This window comes from Calidris pugnax, unplaced genomic scaffold (assembly GCF_001431845.1).
Source record: "Calidris pugnax isolate Ruff unplaced genomic scaffold, ASM143184v1 scaffold8, whole genome shotgun sequence".
NCBI classification, from domain to species: domain Eukaryota; kingdom Metazoa; phylum Chordata; class Aves; order Charadriiformes; family Scolopacidae; genus Calidris; species Calidris pugnax.
Genome location: NW_015090830.1, coordinates 21,656,103 through 21,679,241, shown reverse-complemented (window position 1 = coordinate 21,679,241; position 23,139 = coordinate 21,656,103). Strand labels below are relative to the sequence as shown.

The 23,139-nt window shown below is 36.6% G+C and overlaps 1 protein-coding gene across 1 annotated transcript; it reads left to right on the top strand.

The window, feature by feature from the left end:
* The first annotated feature begins 5 nt into the window (after positions 1-5).
* Positions 6-20,018, top strand: LOC106887425 (protein DEK-like). The gene is made up of 10 exons (XM_014940936.1): positions 6-143; positions 2,470-2,571; positions 3,076-3,185; positions 5,691-5,785; positions 8,615-8,735; positions 9,942-10,124; positions 13,143-13,275; positions 15,628-15,776; positions 17,170-17,238; positions 18,352-20,018. Exons 1-10 carry the CDS (start codon positions 8-10, stop codon positions 18,361-18,363), a joined length of 1,110 nt encoding a protein of 369 aa, XP_014796422.1. The 5' UTR covers positions 6-7; the 3' UTR covers positions 18,364-20,018.
* The last annotated feature ends 3,121 nt before the right edge of the window (positions 20,019-23,139 follow it).

Sequence of the window (23,139 nt, the reverse complement as noted above, 5' to 3'; positions counted from 1 at the left end):
ATACACCATGTCTTCTGTTGCTTCCTCAAAGGAAGATACAATGTCATCTGAAAAAGCAGATGAGAAGCAACCTGAAGCCGAAAACAAAGCTGAGGAAAGTGATGAAGATGAAGAAGAGGAAGAAGAGGAGGAGGAAGAAAAGGGTATGTGTTTTTCCACTGAATAATTTGTCCTTTAAAATGCCACGGTTACTGAATGCACTCTCCTGTGATCTTTGCTAATTGTACAATTATTGTTTAGGAGAATCTATGGTACGTTTATCTCATGGGTCATAAATTGCTTCCCAGTAGACTATAACAGGCAGCACTAGAAACAGTGATGCTGATATTCCTCAGGAATGATTGAAAGAAGTGCTAGCGTCCTAAATTCCTACACTAGGGTTGTTTTTTTTGTTGTTGTATAAGGATCTATGTGATTATAAGAGGTAGTATCCTTTATTAAAATTATTTATATAAAAATGTATATTCAAAAAGAAATCCTTTTTTTTTCCAGTAACATGCTGAAAAGATCTGTGTTTGCAAAAGAAAGACATTTGAAAGATCTGTGCAATAGCTTTGGAAACAATACAGATGTCTTTGCTTAACTACTGTGAATTAATTTACTGGGTACCAAAATTTAATTATATAGGAGAGGAGAAATTCCATTTGATTAATTTTGTTAATAAAAGTAATGGTGATATCATAAGATGAGCGAGCAAGGCAGGTTTTTTGTTGTGGCGTGCAATGGAAGAGGGTGGTTAAGGAATATGAGATGTGATGAAGTACTGTGCAAAAATGAGATTTCCCAATAGAAATTAACTAGGAGCCTGTATTGCAAACGAAAACATCCATGTAAACAGCTGCAGTATGGCACAGTGAAAACCAAGTGTGCTGATTTTGGCTGGGATAGAGGCAATTTTCTTCACAGTAGCTGGTATGAGGCTATGTTTTGGACTTTTGCTTAAAACAGTGTTGATAATACAGGGATGTTTTAGTTATTGCTGAGCAGTGCTTGCACAGTCAAGGCTTTTTCTGCTCTTCTAACCTCCCTACCAGCAAGTAGGCTGGGAGTGCACAAGAAGTTGGGAGGGGACACAGTTGGGACAGCTGACCTAAGGGATATTCTGTACCACATGACATCATGCTCAACATGTGAAGCTGGGAGAAGAAGAAGGAAGGGTGGGATATTCGGAGTTATGGCATTTATCTTCCCAAGTAACTTATGTGTGATGAAGCCCTGCTCTCTTGGGGATGGCTCAGCACCTGCCTGCTGATTGGAAGTAGTGAGCAAATACCTTGTTTTGCTTTGCGTATGCGGTTTTTGCTTTACCTGTTAAACTGTCTTTTCCTCAACCCGTAAGTTTTCCCATTCTTACTCTTCTGATTATCTCCCCCACCCCACTGGGGGTGGGGAGGAAGTGAGTGTGACTTTGTGATGCTTAGTTGACAGCTGGGGGTTAAACCATGACAGCAAGTCACTGATGGTCTTGGATTCTTAAAAGAGCTGAGATTTGTCTTTAGTAGAAAGAAAAGAGGTTATGCTGTTTGGAAAACAGTAGAGGAATTAGAACTAGATTTTTAGAAACCACTGTTTCTTGTGTGCGAATAAGTATGTTTTGCTCTGTTTTCAGCAGATACATATCTAGTCTTGATGTTCATATGCGTTTTGAAGCTGCTTTCAGATGTTAAAGCCAGGAAACCCCGTCTGTTTAGCACTAAGGATAGTTTGATATGTGATTTTGAGGACAGGTATTTTAGTATGAAATGTTTAAGTGAAGCTTTGGGTTTTTCTCCTGACATGGTATCATTAAACTAGCGATGTGCAATGTATACGTAAAACAATCTAAATATATTCATTACTAAGCAGTACCAGAATTACTGGGAATAGTAGTATTGTAGTATTTGTGACACTTGTATTGTGCCCTGCAGAGTGCTGTTCTGCATAGCCCAGCGAGGTGTAGTACAGTTCCACTGTGCTTGTGCTTCTGCCTCTCCTGCTGATACGTGTGGGTCCTCCAGTCCAGCAGTGGGAAGAGAAGGTGCCTGCAGACATGCTGGACTCTCCTTTTGCTCATCTGGTGATAGTATTCTCCTTCAGAGAGCTAAAGTGGAGCTGTGCATGTAGGGGCTAGGGCATCCCAGAAGGAGACTATGCAAACCATGTCAGTTCTGTACCTCAGAAAGGCAGTGAAGGGAGAGAAGGATGGATTTCTGAAAATGCACAGTGTTGCAATCTTCATTGTGGAGTGAGGTTCCCTTTAGGAAATGCCCTGTCTTCAAGATTAAGCTGTATGCACGACTACGGTTGAGAACTAAAGACTGCAATATACAGCTCTGTAGAAGTCCATTGACCTATTAGTCAAAGGTTTGAAAGTGTTGTAGTACCCAGTTATATCCATTTCTGGTTTGCAATTGCAAAGATTTAGTGTCGTATTGCCTGTCACTACAGTGAAATCTCTTCATGTAATGAAAAATACTGTGTCTTTTGCAGAGAAGAGTCTCATCGTTGAAGGAAAAAGGGAGAAAAAGAAGGTAGACCGACTGACCATGCAAGTGTCCTCGTTGCAAAAGGAACCTTTTACAATTACACCAGGTAAGTTTGTCCTTGCACATAAGAAATGTGAGCGGTGGGAACAATAATGAAACCTCTTAAAAGATCAAATTATTAATTTGTTGTAGATGAGATCTATTAACAGAGTCATGATATATTTTAAAATGGTACGGCTATTATAAGTATATGAAACCTCTCTGTTACTCTGTAGCATCAGTTTAAACCATAGAAGTTTTATAATGTTTAAACTTACCTGGAAAAGGATCTTCAGTACCTAGTCCCCACTAACAAAGACAGGAGAACCTAGAATAAAAAAGAAATGCTAAGTCCTTGTACCCTAGGCTGCGTGCTATCAAGTAAGGAAAATAAAGAGACTTTCAGGATGCCTGATTGATAGGAAAAGGTCTACTTACTGTTTGACCTGTTGTAATGTCTAATGCTATTCTGAAACAACTTCTTCGCTTTTTAAAAAAAGAGTAGATAATTGAAGTTATAAACACATAGGTAAATAGGAATGTGACGAATCGCATATTTTGACTGTTTCAGGAAAAGGACAAAAACTCTGTGAAATTGAAAGGATACAGTTCTTTCTGAGTAAAAAGAAGACGGATGAACTTAGGAACCTGCACAAACTCCTCTACAACAGGCCAGGCACTGTAAGAACTTAAAATCAATCTTGTATATCTGTTAGTTCTCATGCATACTGAAAATGTTTGTAGTATAGTTTTTTACAGTTGCATATGTGGATCTACTTTTAGGGATTATTTATTACAAACTACTTAGAAAATTAATATTGCAAGACTGGTTAAGCAAGCCCATATTTTTTCTGACTTCTGTAAACTATTCTCCCTATAGAAATCCTATGGAAAGGTGTACTGAATTGTAAGTCTGCTTGAATAGAGAATATATTTTTATTTATTTTTTAACAGGGGGAGGGGTGGTTTGCCTTATGAGAATGAGTTTGAAATAATTTATGGTTCACGTGCTAAAAGCTTCTCAGATGTGGAATGTAGTCAAAATACTACATGTGGTTATTTTGTTCAACATTGCTTTTTCTTAGTATTTCTATTTCTTTTATGTTTGAAACCTGCTAGTAGGTTTTAATACATTGCTACTTACATAGTAATTTTCTCCTTTAGTTTGCACAAGCAGTAAAAAGTAAAACTACATTATGTGTAAAGTCTTTATAGTGTTTTTTGTTACGTTTATCTAAGGCAATTAAAATATTAGTTGAAAACTGATATGCTCGCTTTTGGATTTAAGAATGAAATTTAAAGAAAATATAATAGCAAATCTTTCTTGGAGCCCTTTATGTATCAGTGATCATGCCTTAAATTTCAGAGTAAATATGATCCATCTTCCTTCTAATAGAGGTAAAACAGATGTAGAGAAGTTAAGGCAGATTTCATTTTACTATTTCAATACATTTACCATATTTATAGGAATTTATTTTTACCTCTTTGTGTATTTAGGAAACCAGGAACTGAATAGTACTAGTATAGATGTATGCTAGCTCTAATATCCCAGACCACTGCAGCAAATGCAATGCATGTTTAAATAGCAAATAAAGATCTGTTGCATCAAATATTCAGAAAAATAACAGTATATATTTACTAAAACCTAATTCTTTGATTTACGTTATGTATTTGGTATGGCAATAAATTGTATTAGAGAATTTCTTACTTGGTGTGTGCAGAATTTTGCAAACTTTTGGATTGTCCTGCAGTAGAATTTAATTGATAAGAAAGATACAATGACAGAACCATGTAACTTTCTCATTTAACTGGCTTTACTGTGGAAGTAGTCAAACTGCATGCATTTACTCTTTGTGAAACCAGTAACACTTTTCTACTGTCTTTCGGAGGAGGTACTGGGATACCATTGCCTCAGAGTCCACCTTTCCCACTTAAGGTTGCAGATTGGAGACATAACTGATTTAAGAGACTGTACTGTTCATTGATTATGCACCACACTATGCAACAATTCAATGACACTTATTAATAATTGATTTAGTAATCAATAATAAATAATCTAATCAACTAATAGACACACAACTATTTGCAGTTTCATAATTTTCTGCAAATTATATAATTGTAAATTGATATTTAACACTCGTGAATCATACTAATTAGACACAACAGCTATCAAAATACAGCTCTTACACTTCCCTCCCACACCACCCCTTTCCTCTTGCAATTCCACCCCCCCTTTCCTCTGCCCTCCCACATTTAGTCTTTTGCATGTAGACTTGTTTAAAAGTCTGGCTGGACTGCTGCAGTGGTTTGAGTCCAAAGACATGAGAATATAATTGTTTGCTTGGAAATATATCAGTATGGTTTCATCTAAAATTACATTTAATCAGAACTGGTGGGAGCTCAGAATGCTATTTAATATAGTGAAGATGAGATGTTGTCTTGTGTGCACGTTCTGTGTGTGCTTTGGATCGTAATTAACATTTTTAATAAAACATACCAATGCCATCTGCAAATTTTCTCTAGGTGCTGGACAAAGATAATTCTCTTTGGAAAAGGAGCTTAGCTTTGGTAAAATTGTAAACTAATGGAGAAACACCAGGAACAAAATTTGTAGAACTGTTGAAAGTGAGTTCAAGTTATTCTTGATAGTGTTAAAAAGATCTCAGGAGAACAAAAGATTTGGGGATGTTTTTTTAACTTTTTTTTGGTAAAAAGAAATGGAGTGAAAACAAAGAATTGAAATACATTTAGGATCTTGATGGGGGCAATTTTCCAATTACAAGGGCTGTCACAATGAAATTTCAACCCTGTTCAGACTGCAGGCATAATGGTACGACTTGTAAACTGGGTGGTATGTAAATGCAAAAATTTGTCATTTGTCTTTGCTAAAGAGAAGATTCAAAAGTACAATCATGGTGCTATGTAAGACTTTAGAAAAGCAAATAATCTGATAAAGCAGATTTGGTTTATATAGTAAAAAAAATTCACTGTTCTATAACAAATTACATGTACAAAGCATGCAACAGGCTTTATATGATCATAGTTGTGCAAACATGTAAATAATCATACATTACATTCTAAACAAGCTTGAGATGGCAGGTGATTTTTGCCAATGTTAGCCAATGTAATTGTATGAAATCTTTTAAACTCCTTGCCTTGGAAATTAATCTCTGTGCTCTGTTCTAGGTTGCTTCCCTCAAGAAGAATGTGGGTCAGTTCAGTGGGTTCCCATTTGAAAAAGGAAGTGACCAATACAAAAAGAAGGAAGAAATGTTAAAAAAGTAATTATCTTTATTGTTACTTAACATAGCTTGACTTAACGCTATCCGCACCTCTTTATTGTCAAAATTTCACTTCAGATCAAATTTAAACTTTAAGCAGAGTAGCTGTTTCCTAGAGCTCTATGATCTGTTTCTGAGCTCGTTTTAATCACACAAACTGATCTCCTAAGACAACTTGAAATCTATTAAGAGGAATTAAATTTTGAACTTTTCATCCACAATTCTTAGAGACCAAGTTGTAACTATCACTTGCTGACTAGCAGATTCTTCTGCTGAGTGAGAGGAAAACATTATTTCTCCAGGGCAAGGATAGTGTTGTATGTTGTGCTCTATTCATGGAGCAAACGTATCTTTCTATGCCCCAAAACCTTGCTCCTTCAGAATCAAAGCCATGTTTTCTTATTGTATATATACAGTCTTTTTAGTAGAACTGCTTTAGCAACTAACCTAAAAAACCTTTTTTATTATTATGTCTTCTTTTTATTTTTTTCTGTCTACATAAGCTGCTTCTCTACTCGGGAGAAGCTGCTGCAGCTTGGTTTTGGCTGGACTGAAAGGGTTTGAAAATGCCCTTGCATATTTGTGTTGCTAGTTGTAGCAAATGAAAAAACTAGTAACTTCTACACAGTTGATTCTAAATCCCTTTTTCTTTTTTTTTTAATGTCAGTTCGTTAATAGTGAGAAGGTGTCCAGAATGTGGAATTTGCAAATCTTCCTTCCTCATATAGGCAGTTTTCTAGGAGGAGGGTTTGTCAAATACCTCTGAATTAACAAGACAAACTCTTGTCTTGGGATGGGAGTTTTGACCTTTTCCCACTTGTTTAATTGGATAATGCTTCCCCTTATGTGCAAAAGACCACAAAATGAAGTATTTTTTTGCAAATTTTTTTTTCATGTTTTCCATATGAAAGAACTGTTAGTTAAGTTTTGTTACCCTTCAGTCATCTGCAAACATTCTGAAAACTGGTTGCGTTGTCACTCATATAAAGGTACTTGGCCTTGTGTGCTTGTAGTACTGTGGTAAATTCTGCTGCTGTTCTTAGCTATGTATGAAATGCTGCTGATCAGATTATTAATTTATTCTGGGTATGTGATTGATTTCTGCGTGCACTGTACACACATGTACACACGATGCATGTCATCCTGTTTTAACAGCATTGAACAAGATAACAAAGGTGGTGGTGGGGGAGGATCTTAATGTTCAGATTATAAACTAAAAAGAATGAGGGTTGAGGTTGCTGTGTGGATTAAGAGTTCTTCGTTTGTTTTAAGATTTTAAGTCAAAACTGCTTGCTATGGAAGCTACTGACTCAAAATTTGTATGCACTTGTTTATTCCACACTCGAACTGCATTTTAATACTCAGTGCATTATGTTTGCTGTTACCTGCCGATGTATCTTCAAAGCACTAAAAATAAGAAAACCTGGCAGGCAATATTTATTCTTTGTATGTATCAGTTCTAACCAAAGTTAAAATGCGAGGACAAATGCCATGTGTAACACAAGTCATAGTGAATTTTAGTTAAAGCAGCAATAGACCCACAAAGTCCTGAATTCAGTATACAAGGTCTTCAAAGTCTGAAACAGAAACTTCAATGCTGTGCGGTTTTTAACTCTGCTAATGAATGAAGTTAACTGTATACTATTATTGTCTTTTAAAACATAATAGATTGACACTTGATTCTGTGGTTCTGCAGGAATACCTTACAAGTATTCAGTGTATTCCCAAAAGCTAAACAGGAAGGCTCTCCTCATTGTTAGGATTGTACAAATTATTTTTTTTATAACCTTGTTTAGAAAAATTATTGAAAGACTTGGCTTCATCATTGGAAGGATACTGGACAAACTGTAATTTGAGGCAGGGAGATGCACCAAACCAATTAAGAATTCTGGTTTCCATGCCCTAAAACATGGGAGAACAAAGTTGTTTGGCACCCTTCGAAGTCTGTGAGTTTAAAGGGACAGTCTGAAATTAAACGCTACTTTAGAGAAATAGTAGGCCAGCATGAAATAGTTGCATGCACTGCGTTTTTAAATAAACAATGAAAAGTAAGTTTCCTTTGACTTTGATTACCAGAAATAGCTATTAAACTTGTGAAAAATGGTCAAACGATGAAATCTACTGTTCAGGCACCATTATACAAAATGAGTGAAGAGGAAAGCGTGAACAGTTGAAGGGAGGTAACAGGTAAATTAAGTAGGGGTTTTCTTGTGGTTTTTTTTTTTAATCTAATTAAGCTTGCATTCTGATGTCATACCCTCACAAGACTTGACTCTTTCTTTACACTTTTTTCAATACTGATGGGACAAGTGATAAAGTGGGACAATTGGTTCAAGGTCCTTTTGGAGTAAAGCGGTGGATGTCAGTTTCACTTAACCTTCTGTCTTCATCAGAGGTACTTCTGTAAAGGGGTGAGGAACCAGAGAAAATAAAGGGACAACCCCAGTCTAGAGTTCAAGTCTTGTACCCACTGGCTTTATTTTCCAAGATTGATTTTTGGTGTTTTGTTTTTTTTTAAATTTTTTTTTCCCAGTGTGGTAGATTAGGAGAGCTTCTGGGGAAGACTTTTTTTTACTAAGATTTTATAACTTTTTCCTGTATCCTACTTTACACGTATAGGTATTTGGGAATTTTATTTTATTTAGCTTTATGTAATATGGTGGTGGTTCTTTGCTTAACTTTAGCTAAGACTAGAAATATGAGTAAGTGTATGTATTCATGTCTATTGTCAGATTGCAGACACAAACCAGATAGCAGCTTCTAGCAGTCAAATATTGACCAATTGTTTAGGATACTAATCTTTTCTTATTTTTTTTTTTTTCTCTCCAGATTTAGAAATGCAATGTTGAAAAGTATCTGTGAAGTTCTTGACTTGGAAAGATCAGGAGTTAATAGTGAGCTGGTAACCAGAATCTTAAACTTCTTAATGCACCCAAAGTCTTCAGGCAAGGTGAGATGCAAGGTTATACTTGCTTTTGTAGCTCTGTTCTGATATATTCCTTATTATTTGCTTGTTACCAGTGGTGATAAAATTACTGTTCTAACTTACTGAAGTAGCAATGGCTTCTTGAGAGCAGCTCTGCTGCTGCAGGCATCCGTAATGGGGTGAGGACTTAGAAACTATGTGCTTACATCTAAGTGCAGCCGTTATACGCTGTTAGCGCACAGAAAGTGTATGTGGTCAACACATGAAGCTAATTAGAGATATCAGTACCTAAATACTGTAAGTAGCTTCTGCTTTGTGGGTGAATGAAGGGGAATAGACATAATATGTGAACAGGAAAGAAAAAGAAAAAAAAAAAAGGCGTTAGAGCAAGGAAATAAAACATCAAAGGACAGGAAAAGCAGCTGTCAGGTGTTACTTGAGAATGCTACATGTTGACAAGTTACATGTTCATATTTGGTTGTGGCACAATTTGGATGGAATTTGTTGCAAGCCTAGGAAAACTTGCTTTAATTAATATATATTATATATATAATTTGTATATTACTGTGTGTATATATATACACACACGTATATAGTATATATATTCTATATTAGTATCTAGTGCACTAGATTCAGCTGCCACGACTGCTATACTCTGTTATTAATCTTCTTGGACTTTCAGTTTTTAATCTAAAAGCAATCCATAAATAGTTAGACTTGTTGCTCAGGAAATTAAAGTTGTTCCCAGCAAACACTGTTAAGTGATGTGAACAAGGGGTCTGCGTGCTGCTGTAGGGACACCGGTACTGAGTGATAACAAAATGCAGCTCTGCATAAGACATGACAGAATTCCTGCCTTTAAGTCTTCAGAAGAGTTGTTAGCTAACTTGTTATCAGAAGGAAAACCTTGCTTTTATGGGTTGGGGGCCATAGGTAGGCAAATGGTTATTTCTAACCCCCAACCTTTGAAGATTTGTTTGATTAGGGGGTGGAAGGGCTGCTTAGCTTAGAACTGAAATTTCATTTTACTCAGGTCCATCTGTATAATGAATTTCTGCTTACTGCAGTGTCGTGGCTTAAGTGTAGTACATAAAACAGTCCTGTTTTTTGTTTCAAGACTTAGAGACCTCTATATTTGTTTATTGTTCTTTCATGTGATTTGAAGGGATTCATATTTTTAAAATTCACTTTTGTGTACCTGCTTGGATAACACACCTCTCTGTCTCTCAGCCGCTGCCAAAGTCCAAAAAAACACCAAGCAAAGGTGGCAAAAAAGAGCGCAGTAGCACTGGAACAACAAGGAAAGCAAAACGCACCAAGTGCCCAGAGATCTTGTCAGATGAATCCAGTAGCGAAGAAGATGAAAAGAAGGAAAAAGATGACTCTTCAGAAGAAAAAGAAAGTGAAGATGAGGTAATGAGGGTTTTTGGGATGGCGGTTTTTTTTGTTTTTTGTTTTTGTTTTTTCAACATAGAGCTAAAAACATTTGTCTGCAATTTATCATTATGTGGTTGTTATTGATTGGTAATTCTTCTAACATGCAGAGCTGGGGGGTAAGTTATGTTTAAATAAATAAATGGCTTGAAAAAAAAGGGAATACATCTGCAATTTGTAAGAGATTTTCACAATTTCTTGGTGTATTAGAGACTCAATAGGGTACAAGGTGGAGGTTCTGATTTTTGGATGTATATATGCGCCTTAAAAAAACTCCATGTCATTTTGGGGCAGCCAGGATTTCTAGCATAATTGATTATGTTTCTTGTATCATCTTGTGATGACTTCATTGATGTAATTTCATAAAAATTCCCAATGTCTATCTATTTATCTTTTTCTGTTTTCTATGTAGGTTTGATTGGTTACCTAGGACTTAACTCTGAATTCAGTAGAGGTCCCTGACCTACCTAGCTGCATTGGTTTTGGACCTTGGTTCCATATTTCTCCTGATTTTATGTCATAATCTGTCTTGTAGGGTTCTCTGTCTTGGATTGCAGAGATAAAATGAGCAAAGTAGTAAGCAGCCTTATAAAGATCCCTGCAATCTCCAAAGTGTTCTCATCTCGCTGTGTTTTCTGAAACTTCTTTTAGCCTTGCATAGTAGGAGAGAAATGAGATTACCTTTGCATTTAAATGCAAAATACCTTTCCCTGTGCATTCCCTTTCAGCCCTGTACTTGGTAACAGAACATGGAGGGCTTGTACAAGTGTACAGCTCATTTGTGTATGAAGTGTAAATTGATTTGTCAATATGCCTGAAGCCTGGAAAAAAAATAAAAAGGGGCTACATGCTCCATCTTATCCTACATTTTGATTTAGATGGCGCTGTCTTTTTAACCTTAATCAGAGCTCTGCAACAAACAGCACTTAAGTCTATTGCTGGTGTCCAAGGAAATCCTCTGTGCAAGCTATGGAACCTTTGGCTGTAATGTAACACTATTATTTACGTTCTATACATTGCAGTGTAAGTGTGGCTGTTAAGTAAATAGTCTGAACTATAGAAAATAGCAACAGAAATCTTTTGTTGAAAGGACAATTTACGTAACTAGCAGGTTTTGTCACTGTCATTTTGATAGGTGTTAGTTTTAATTTATAAAGATAGATTAAGGAAGTTCCCCATGCCTTTGTGAAATGAACTTAGTTCTTAGCTTGCCTTTTTTCTTTCGCCACAAATGGCAAATTGAAAGAGAGCTGAAATACTGAAAGTTAATTTTATTTGTTCATCTCTTCAGCAACATGGTCTTCCTACTGTGTGGAAAAGAATATCACTTTCAGAGGCAGGAGTTGTCTTTTAGAAAAAAATTTCAAGAACTATGTTATTTAAAGAAAAAAAACCAACACACAAACAAACAAAAAAAGCCTCCCAGTAAACCCCATTGATCTAACTGGCTCTTCTTTGCATCCTTTCAGAAGGTAGGAGTTAGATATGTCTGCCAGGCACAATAGCTGAGTAGACTGAAGTCTTTGGAAACTGAAGCTGACTTGCATAGAATAAAAGCTTAATTATTACAAAATCACTAGTATGTCAATTAGATTGTATAGAGGAAATAGTAAAATGGAAAATTTTTGTGTTTGTACAGCTTTAAGATGGGGGGGGAAGTTAGGTTTATGACACCCTCTAACATACTACAAATGGAAGGATGCAGGCAGCACATCTGCTTTGCTGCCCCTGCTCTATTGGAATCTTAGGCATGGAGTGGCCAGAATAGGTTGTCTTAAGAGTTATGTGTCTCAGTTGCCACTCTTTCTTTAAACAATACAAACAAACAAGATTTCTTGCCGTTGCCTGGAAGCAAAGGATCTCTGAAATATTTTTGTGTGCTGGGGGAGCATAATTTTATAAAAAACTTAGATGTGAGTGCTGGGTTAGAAGCTATGGTTTCTAACCATATCTGGTGATGGTGCTTTAGCAGAAACTTGAAAGCTGAAATGTTAGAAATTCCAACTGTTTATTTAGAAATGGAGAGATCCTGAGTGTATTTTCTGGGTTTCAACAGTGAAAGTCTTTATCCTTCATCTAGCGCTTCAGAGTGAGTGCAAGCCAATATAAATAAATATTATCTGGTTTATTAATTACTAATTTCATGAATTGCACAAGGTACTAATGGGAGAAGCAGTAAAGTTATATGAACTAATCTCGATTGTTCAGATGTCATAGTTTGCTTAGTTGACTACACTGCCATTTTAAATATAAATTAGAATTATGAACTTAGTAACTACTGTTAGTTAATGTGATTTTGTTTCGTGATGTTCTTTCTCTGAAATATGGTTTATTTCTGGTCAATGTTCTGTGTTTTTCTGTAAGGAGTTTTCAGCTTTGTCACAAGTGCTATGTAAAGATTTCGTGTGTTAAGCACATCTAATTTGTGCCAAAAATGCAATGCACTGATATGTGTATACTGTATGTATTTATGTTCCCAACTTCTTCTGTTGGTGTTAACTTAATGCAACAATTTTTTGAGTTTACTGGTCACGATAATTGACCAAATTATGGATTAGCTAATGTAGTTCTCCTCAGCTAGCAAAAAGAATTAGCTGCATGTAGGCTTAGAGAGCTGGAGCATCTAGAAGTAATTGAATACAACATACCATGTCCTTTTTTAAAGGAACATCTTTAAAGTGATTTTATAAGCTAATTATATTAAGTATGAATGGGAAGTTTAAGCACAGCAAACTACTAGTATCATCAAAAAGTTCTAACTGTTTGTTCTTCTACATGGACTCTTAAGCTCAATGTGAAATTTAAAAGAATGTAGGAATACTTATTGCGGGCATATTCCTCCTATGGTATAGGGGTAGAAATTGCTAGTAAAATAGGGTAATTAAATTTGCTGATTTAGTTTGTATTGACAGAAAGGATAATTTCCATTGTGGAAAGGGGGTATGGATTGTTTGGGTAGAAACCATCATTTTAATCTTCTGATTTTCTTCTTTATAGCCCCCTAGAAGAGCATCTAAAAGAGAAAAATCTAAAAGGACGGCTTCCAAAACAAAGAGAGCTGTGAAAGGTGCGAATGTCAAGAAGGCAGACAGCAGCACTACTAAAAAAAATCAGAACAGTTCTAGAAAAGGTAAAAGTTTAAAATCTTTCATCATATGTTGTCTTGTAGCTTAACTGGAATGCTTATTAGAAAGCAAGCTTAAGCACCTACTTGTAAAAGAAAATACAATTTGGTGAATTGTTGGCTTGCTACTTGGTGATTCTTTCCTTGCAACAGTAATTAAAAAAAAAAAAAGTTCATGGTTTGGGTATACTTCATGTCACGTTTTTTACATAATGGACTGTATATTTGTATTGTATATTTGCATAGAAACTGAAAATACCAACCTAGTTTTCCCTTCTGCTGAAAGAACGTTGTCTCTATATAGTGACTTCATGTGAATCTTCTCATTGACCCAGTAGTGTGTATATATATCCCACTGTGTAGGTCTTCTGAGCAGTGGCTTGGTGTGGTTTTTGTTACCATAGATAGGGTTTCTACTTGCATCCTGTTCCTGGTGGTTTTCTCGTATCTGACAATATGTGTAAAAGGTACACAGGTGTTAAGGAACTCACTCTGTATGTATAAAGATTGCAGGAGCACGAATGGGGACAGGGTGGTTTCTTTCTAAGCAGCTTTGCAGAAAGGGACCTGGATAGGGGCAGTTGGTCCTCACAGACAACAAGTTGAACCCAATTCAGCACAATATCCTTGTGAAAAGGAGCACTGACAGCACCCTGGACTGTTCCAGCAAGTGTGTAGCCAGCAGGTTGAGGGAAGTGATTATTACCTGCTCCTTAGCACTTGTGAGCCTGCTGAGTGTCAAGAGTGCTGTGTCCAGCTTTGGGCTCCCTGGTGCAAGATGGAGTGAGTCCTGTGGAGGGTCAGTCACCAAGATGGTCAGGGGGCTGGAGCCCAAGAGGTAGGAGGGGAGGCAGGGAGAGCTGGGTTTGCTCAGCCTTAAGAAGGGGGAGCTCAAGGGGGATGGTGCTGCAGTCTGCAGCTACCAGATGGGAGAGTACGGGGAAGGCAGAGGCAGGCTCTGCTTGGGGGTGCACATTGAGAGGAGACAACAGAGAAATGCTGCCCCCAGGGAGACTGGAATTAGGCGTTAGGGCAAGAAAAGCTTCACCACGCGGGTGGTAGAAATGCTGCCCCCAGGGAGACTGGAATTACGTGTTAGGGAAAGAAAAGCTTCACCATGCAGGTGGTCACACAGAAATGGGTGCTGGAGCAGTTGTGGAATCCCTGTTGTTGGGGATGTTCAGAGCTCACCCTGGCAGGGACCCCAGCAACAAGTTCTATGTAGGCCCTGTTCCAAGTAATGTTCAGAGCTCACCCTGGCAGGGTCCCCAGCAACCAGTTCTATGTCAGCCCTGTTCCAAGTAATAGCTTAAACCAGATATCTCCGGAGGTCCTTTCCCACCTTAAAAATCTCTGGCACTCTTATGAGATTACAGTCATGTCTCTATCACAATTGTGGTATGAGTTATTAATGCAGAATATATCCACACTGTAAACATACTTTATTTAATGCCATTTAATGCTTCATTCATAACCTTACTTCTCAGCAAACTAAACTGGCTTGTGCTGAATTCAGTGAATTTTCAGAATGGCTTCTGGCAGTACTAATGTGGCTGACTCTGTGTGTGTGTGCTTTATTTTATCATCAACAAACTATATAGATATATATGTATGTCATTATACATATGTGGATATATATATATTTATATATATATGTATGTAATTACACATATGTGATTTGCATATATGTTATTTAATAGATCCATAATGTCTTTACTCCTACTCCATTTCTCTGTATTGAAAGTATGTTCACAGCACAAAAATCAAAATGTTAAGTAGGTCTTTCTGTAAGCTCATTATCTAGATTGTTTGGCTCTGAATTCTGTATTGTTGGCAGTAGAGGAACTGAGTGGATGTTCGAGTCATTCAGTCTAAATTTTTTTTGCTGCTGGAAAAGATTGTGGGAGTGTCCTGTGCCTCGTTGGTTATCTTCCTTGTGGTCATGGTGTTTCTGGTAGCATGTTCAGTAACGCAGCACTGCAAACCTACACCATCCTAGTAAGCAACATTGCCAGGGGGAAATATAAAAACTTCTTTTTAAAGCAAATAAGTAGTTTTTTAGGGGCATATTACCTCAGTTTAGATTTCCTGTAATAAAACTTTTTTTAGTTTGAATTAATCCACCCCATACTTTCTAAAGTACATATTGATTAGTAAACTCATAGTTCATCAACAACGATATGGATTCATAAATAAATGAAGTACTTGATAGCATTAGCTTTGGTTTTAAATGGATGGTGTGGCAAGATGACTATTTTAAGGGACAGCTTATGCATCAGAAGTTTGGGGAAGGTTTTGGTGGTGGAAGCAGACAAATTGAAAATCTTTATTACAATTCAAATTATTCTTCATATTTAGAAAGTGAGTCTGAGGATAGTTCAGATGATGAACCTCTAATTAAAAAGCTGAAGAAACCACCCACAGATGAAGAACTTAAGGAAACTGTCAAGAACTTGTTGGCCAATGCAAACTTGGAGGAGGTCACAATGAAACAAATTTGCAAGGAGGTAAGCAAATACGATTTTGCAATCTGTTTTTTAGGCAGTGGGTTGTCGGTGAACAGGCTTTTGTCATCATTTCAGAAATGGAAGCTTGCACTCTGCACAAAGGTTCAGAAACAAAAGAAGTTCTGCATTGATTTATTTCCTTGCTAACAGCTATAACAAGGAGAGCTTTAATCTTAAGATACACAGCACTGATAGCCAACAGTAGAAGGGAACTCTCAAGAGAAAAATTAGCTACATGGAAAGTAGCAGTATTACCTCCAAAATAACTGTCATGTATGAAAGTGAAAATATTTGAGATGCTGAGGCAGAGCAGCAGCTTCCTGTTCTCAAAAGGAGAGGGCTGTGTCATTGCTCTCTGTATGTCCTCCTGCTCACCTTGTTCTCATTCTTCATATGTTATCCTTATGAATTCATTCAACTCTCATCTATCAGCAAAAAATGAATAAGTGAGTTGAATCAGTTTAGCAAGGAATCCATTAATTATCAGGACAGATGCCAGGAAGGGACCATGTGGCTGGAAAAGGGAAAGTTGGGGGAAAGTGACAAAAACACACACAATGCTGTTACCTTGATGCTTCCTACAGTCAGTTAACTCATTTGCTTGTTTCCCTGGTACTCCCAAGAAGTTGTGTTGAGGAAGTTAAACCAGAAGCTATTCTTAAGAGAAAACTGTGTGTTTATATCCTGTACAAGGTCTTTGTTGTGTTTATATTCACTCTAAGAGTCTGAAACTTGGTATACTGAAATAAAATATTCTGCATTGGTTGTCAGTGTTGGCATCTGTTATTGTTTGTTTGGTCCTCTCCCACCTAGTTAGCCAAAGCGTAGTTGTAGAATAGCACTCAAATATGTTGACTCTTCTATTAAGCACTTGAAAGGATCACAATTTTACTTGTTACCAAAAAAAAAACCCCTTGGGATTTGATATTTGTTTAGCTTCCTACACTAATGCAGGGGTATCTGACTACTTAAAGTGGATGTAAGACAAATTCTGGAGAACTCCTGTTTGCCTGACATGGCAAGTTAGGCATTCCAGCTTGTTGATGTGAAAAATTTAGTCAGTGACCAAATATAAAAAAAATCCATGTATTTAAATATCTATGTGGTCAAAATAAGAACAGGAAAAAAAACTTGTCACTTCCAGCTTGTTGATGTGAAAAATTTAGTCAATGACCAGATATAAAAAAATGCATGTATTTAAATATGTGGTCAAAATAAGAACAGGAAAATAAGCTTGTCATTTTCCATAATTAAAAGAGAGCATTTGACAGTTGTAATACTAGAAGTACCACACCAATTTTTCCTTAATTTCATTTAAACTTTTCCTACTCATACAGTACATTGCATGAAAGTAATTTGAGGCTTGTTTTTTCTTTTTTCACTTTTTTTTTAGGTATATGAAAAATATCCTAGTTATGATTTATCTGACAGGAAAGACTTCATTAAAAAAACAGTCAAAGAGGTAAAGACTTTATCATTTAGAAAAGATCTTGGGTTGGGTGTTTTTTATTTTGGGGTTTTTTTTCAGTCTATTAGAAAGTGGCATTGCATCCTGTTTCACTAGTTTTAATAGCCTCCTGTAAAGCAATGGAAGTTTAGTGCTCTGATAAACCCGAACTCTGGCTCCATTATTTTTTTTTCTCCTCTATATCCCTTTTCCAAAAATAACCACTTCAGACTCTATTTTCTTATCTATTAGAAAGTGGCATTGCATCCTGTTTCAGTAGTTTTAATAGCCTCCTGTAAAGCATTGGAAGTTTAGTGCTGTGATAAACCTGAACTCTGGCTCCATTTTTTTTTTCTCCTCTGTATCCCTCTTCCAAAAATAACCACTTCAGGCTCTATTTTCTTAGCATGCTACTGCTACTATGATTTCTTTGGTAAGCAGAACTAAAATTAAAGCTATCATAATTTTTGATAACTTTTACTCTCTGAAAGCTATGCATTTGCTTTAAATTACAGTCTTGGCTGCAAGGTGCCCTATAATTCATGCACTGACCACATACATTTGTAGGTAACGATGCATGAAGTCGTGTAAGTTCTGCAGACCTACAAGCTCTGGCAAAGAGAGAAGGCAAAAGATAGATAGCTTTTCTCTGTATGTACTCCTGGTAACACAGTTATAATGCTTTTATAGTGCCTTTAAGTTTGCTGCACTGAAGTTTAGGCCTGATACAATGCACTTGGGACAAAGGGTTTATTGTCCAGTCTGTGGTTGGTAATTTGTAAGAAAATTTTCAAGGTCACTTACTTTTGCTTCCCCAAAACTAAAGATGGAACTAGAGAAGTGAGGTTCACTTAGTGGAGTTAATTTATTAACTTTTGTTTCTCTTGTGGCTTCATTTGCAGATGTTGATATATGGCTATCTAGAAATAGCTATGTCTGTGTGCTTTGCATACATGTGTCACTGTCAGCAGAGGTGTAAGAGAGCAATTTATCTACTGTAGGGATGTTCTTGGTTTTTTGTGATAGCAAAAGTAGAGCGTATTTTCTTGATATAGTCTGATGTAAAAGGAGAGGCTGTATGTAATTGGATTGAGAGCAAGGAGAAAACTAATACACTTCTCATTTCAGTTGATTTCATGATCTGGTTTGACTGTGGGAAATGAAGATTCCTGGTTTTATGTTCCCATGGATTTGAAGATCTGATAGGCACCAGCAAAAGAAACGTGTCTTACCCTTGTGGTATTTAGTCAGAGCTGATTCTGCTGATCTATTGTTAAGAGTGTTGTTGTAAATTGCTTTGTGTGTCTTTTTTTTTTTTTAAAAAAAAAACAAAACAAAACTGCATTTGATGCATTTTTTTAGTTGAACATACTTTAAGTTTCGTGCATGGCAATAAATGTTCCCTTTTTTTATAGGTTTTTGTACATTTTGAATTGCTTTGTATAACTAGATTCATTAGAATCATCGTAGCTTTTTAGTGTGGATTACTAGCTTGCAGGAAATTTTAAAATCAAGTAAGATGAAAGCTGCTTATCTGCACATATACATGCAGAGACTGGAATATTGCAGTGTTGGTTATAAAGGTATTTGGAACACATATCCATTCTGAAAATAACAAAAGTTAGTCACACATAAATGTCTTTTATATTCTGATACATTCTACAGATGCAGAATTATTCTAAATCTAGATTACCGTCTTGCATGTGTAGGCACTGAGAGAACTGGCAAAGCATGACAACTAATTGGCATATAGATGTTATTTTTGTACTTTTAAAAGGCTTTCTGTTGTGTATATAAAGTTATTTCAGATTTCTTTTGTGAAAATCAGTTTTTTAATCTTGTTATTTTAGGATTTATGACATGAAATGTCAGTGTTCAGCAGTGAGGCTGTGATGAATATCGGTATGCGGAAGTTTCATGAAAATACAAATGAATTGAGCTTTTACGATGTTTGTCCCATCTTATCCCTTGTACAGAAACTAAACTGTAGTTTTATACTTCAGTTTTTCAGCGTTTAACTTTGTACAAAAGACTACAGGTACATTTGTTTCGATGGCTTGACATAGTAAATAAAATCCCTTGAAAGGTTATAGAGGCATTTCTAGAGTTCACTCTGCAAAAAATCTTTGAATTGATGGCTTAGCATCTCAGAAGTGGGCATCCAAGATGTACAGCTGGGAGGCTCGATAGCTCTGGAAGTCCACGGTGGGGCTTCTGAATTGGCCAGTGCTGACGTGTGGTTAATCTCTCTTCTGTATGGGGAAAGCTCTTCTGAACCTGAGCCTTGGTGCCTCAACATGGACAATGGTACTTTTAAGCCTACAGTCTTGAACTTTGTTCCATAGATTTTCAGATCAAAGTGAACTCTTTGCATAATTTTTTGTTGTTTAGGTTTCTGTTCTCCATACATCTTGTTGCTAATGTGAGAAGTCCTACACGTAAAATCATGAAATTAATAGTTGCCAAAGTGTGGGCTGCATTAATGCCATGAGCACAGAATCCCTCTGACTAGTATTGCTGGAAAGACAAAGTGTATTTTTTTTGAATTTTATTATTGTACAGTTGAGAAATAAGGGTTCATAAATGATCTAAATTCTGAGAATGTTCAGCCAGTTAGACTATTAATCTTCACACACTTTTTGAATTTCTTTTGTGTGTAATCATTTATAATAAGGCTGAATGTAATGGGGGTTTTTTGTATTCAATAAATGTCTTTCACAAAAATGTAAATCAATTTTGATGATTTAACCTTTACTTAAATGTATAGTAAAAAAAAAATACCTATACAGAAACAAGGTTTTTGTCTTTATCTCATCTACTAGAAAGTATTTAAGCCTGACAATTTTTATATCTTCTGTGAGGTTGGTTGTTTTTTTTGGTCTGAACTATCTTAGCATAAAGAACACTTTTAATTTGCAATTAAAAACATCAAAAGCTTCCAAGTCCTGCCTAGAAGTGGTAAGTTACTTGTCTCAAGTTCTGTTGGGTTTTCAGATGGATTTTCTACAAATACTTGAACTGCCTTGTGATTTTTATGTAAATATACAACTCACTTTTAATTATGTGGGTCAGGAAGTGTTTTGAAGATGAGTGATTCTGGAGTATAAACACTTCTTATACTATAAATTCTAACAAAAACTTACAAAAGGATAGTGTACTTCTGTTTATTGTATATAAGCATTACTTGCCACTTTGGAATTGTGCAGATGGAATGGAAATTAACTTTTAAATCCTTCAAATGCTTTGTTTAAATCTCTTAACTACAACTAAATGTAGTCCTCAACAGAGAAGAAATGTCTGAGCTGTTGCCCTGCTAATCCATACCAGTCTGGCTGCAACTGATAGAAGATTCCAGTTATTCCTACAGCTGAGAGAAAGGCTGCAAGACAATACTAAAAGGTAAATAAAATGTCCTGCTTATCCTGATGCTATTGGATAGAAAAACATAGCTCATCAGGTCTCTAAATCCTGTACAGAGATGCTCATAAAAAATCAAAACTGGCTAACTGGATAAAATGTAACTGAACGTTCAGGTGTATGCCTTCAGATCCTTAGGATTATGTCCTGACCGTTGTATTCTAGAAAAATAGTCCTAACATCTTGATTTGACTGCTTACAGCATAATTCCTACAGATCAGTGTACTGGTTCCTCTCTTTAGTCAAGTCTTTAGTATTCTGGTTGGTGACCTTTAAAACCCCACCAATTAACCTGAATGACGTGCTTATATAAACAGTTGTTCTTCTGAGTGAGCTTGGCACTTGAGGCAACAGTGTACAGCCCCAATAAGAGGAGGAAGGTGGAGAGCATTAAGTGGGTGAAGGAAAGACTAGAAGTTTGGAGTGACTAGAAGTTATGTGCTGAGCTGGACTTACATGGTAACCCATGGTATACTGCTGAGGTATGTCTAACTGAGACAAAATTAGGAAGATGCAACTTTAAGTGTCATCCCACCTTTTTTTTTTTTTCCAGACCTCTAGACTAATAGCCTTCTTGGACACAAGCAGGCTTATAGCATCTGTGTTCTTTCTGCTTTGTGCTGTTACAAGGCACATGACAAAGCAAGATCTATGAATGGCTGGGTTTAGATTTAGCCGCTGCTGAAATGGAGTTGAAAATACTCTTCTTGGAGCCCAGTGCTTAATTGGGCCAAATAATGCCCTTGGCAGGGAGTGTCGTGATTGCAGTAAGGTTTATTAGCTCTGTTGCTGTTTCAGAGAGAGGGTGGTTTATGACCACTTGGGTGGATATAATTATTCCTGTTTTCAAATCCAAAATATTATTATAATCAAGTAGCTCAGTCTGAGCTAGATGAAAGCATTCCTGGAACGACTTCTGGTGGTGGTGGTTATTTTAGTTGCAATTATTTAGGGAGAAGAGTTGAAAAATCTGTAAGGTACCAAAATATTGTCTGAAAACTTACTGCAATAAGAAATTTAGTAAAATCAATGTTTCGCTTGCTGAAAAAAAAGTTAAGAAACATCCTGAATGCTGATAAGTGTCTTATTTTCTTTATTCCAAGAAATGTGTTTCCTGCCTTTGAATTGGGAAATATTTATTAAAGCAAGTAGCTGGAAGTTGAAGGTCTAAAAGTTTATTCAGATGGACCTTGATTTGCAGGAGAATCGGGCTGATGGAAACCTCCTAAAGGTCGACAGGAGCAAATGCAACATTTTGTTTCTGGGATGGAATAACCACTTACAGCAGTGCAGAGGGGGACAGAGTGGTTTCTTTCTAAGCAGCTTTGCAGAAAGGGACCTGGGTAGGGGTGGATGGTGCTGGAGCGGTTGTGGAATCCCTGTTGTTGGGGATGTTCAGAGCTCACCCTGGCAGGGTCCCCAGCAGCCAGTTCTATGTTGGCCCTGCACCTGGGGATCAGAGGATGGCAGTACTGTATAACTCATCATACTTCATCACCCGACCTTGTTCACTGAACTGCATTAGTCATAGGCTTGCCACTGCACTTTTCTTTTTGATTTAAGTTTTAGACAGCTGGGCTAAAAGGAAAAAAAAAATTCCTTCACACCAACTATTTTCTTGAAGGACTTTCATTCTTTGGGGGAGTGTGATGAAATCTCCTGATTTCTATTTTATTTCAAAAGAATTAGTATTTTGTTTCTATGTTAAAGACTGATATTCTTAAAATGAAGTGAACATTTTTCAAGACCAGTGTCAGGTTTAACGAAAATAATTTCCTGCAGGGAGTTAGGATTAGGAGAACAAAGCATGTCCTTGGGATACAAACTTTGAAGTGTTATGACAGGGTTATGGGAAAGTGGTGAATCTTCCACACAGTAATGTCTTCACTGGTTCAGACCTATGTGCCTTACTGGTTGAAATAGATTTTCAAAGGGAGTAGGAATTTTGTTTTTTTAAGTTGCCTGCAGTCAAACTTATACTAAATGAACATCTGACCCTTCCCAATCGAGCAGTACAGTGTAGATAAGTGTTATCAGAATTTGTCACTGTTTGTATTTTAAATGGTTTGGGTATATAGTCAGGCTTGCACATACTTATAGTCATCTGTGCTAGCAGGAACCTTTTGGGACCACAATCCTACAAATTGTTCATACTGTTACTCTGTGAAAAGCATTACATGGTTCTCTAGTGATATTTCTGGCTATTCTAAAATCATGGGCAGTGCTTCTAAACAACTATCATTTTACCTGAAATTTCCTCTGGCTAAGGAAAATAATCTGATATGAGCTTATGAATTGCTTTGTAAAGCTTTGAGGTAAAAGACACTGACTATTGTGGTACTGTCTAAATAACAGCAAACTTAGAGCTCAGAGAAGGCTGTAGAGCATCACTACTGAGGAAATGTTTAGCTGCAGGAATATACTAAAAGGAAATCTTAAATGTAACAAAAAAGGTAGGCTTAGACGCTAGTTAAATTTAAAGAAAACAAAACATGAGCA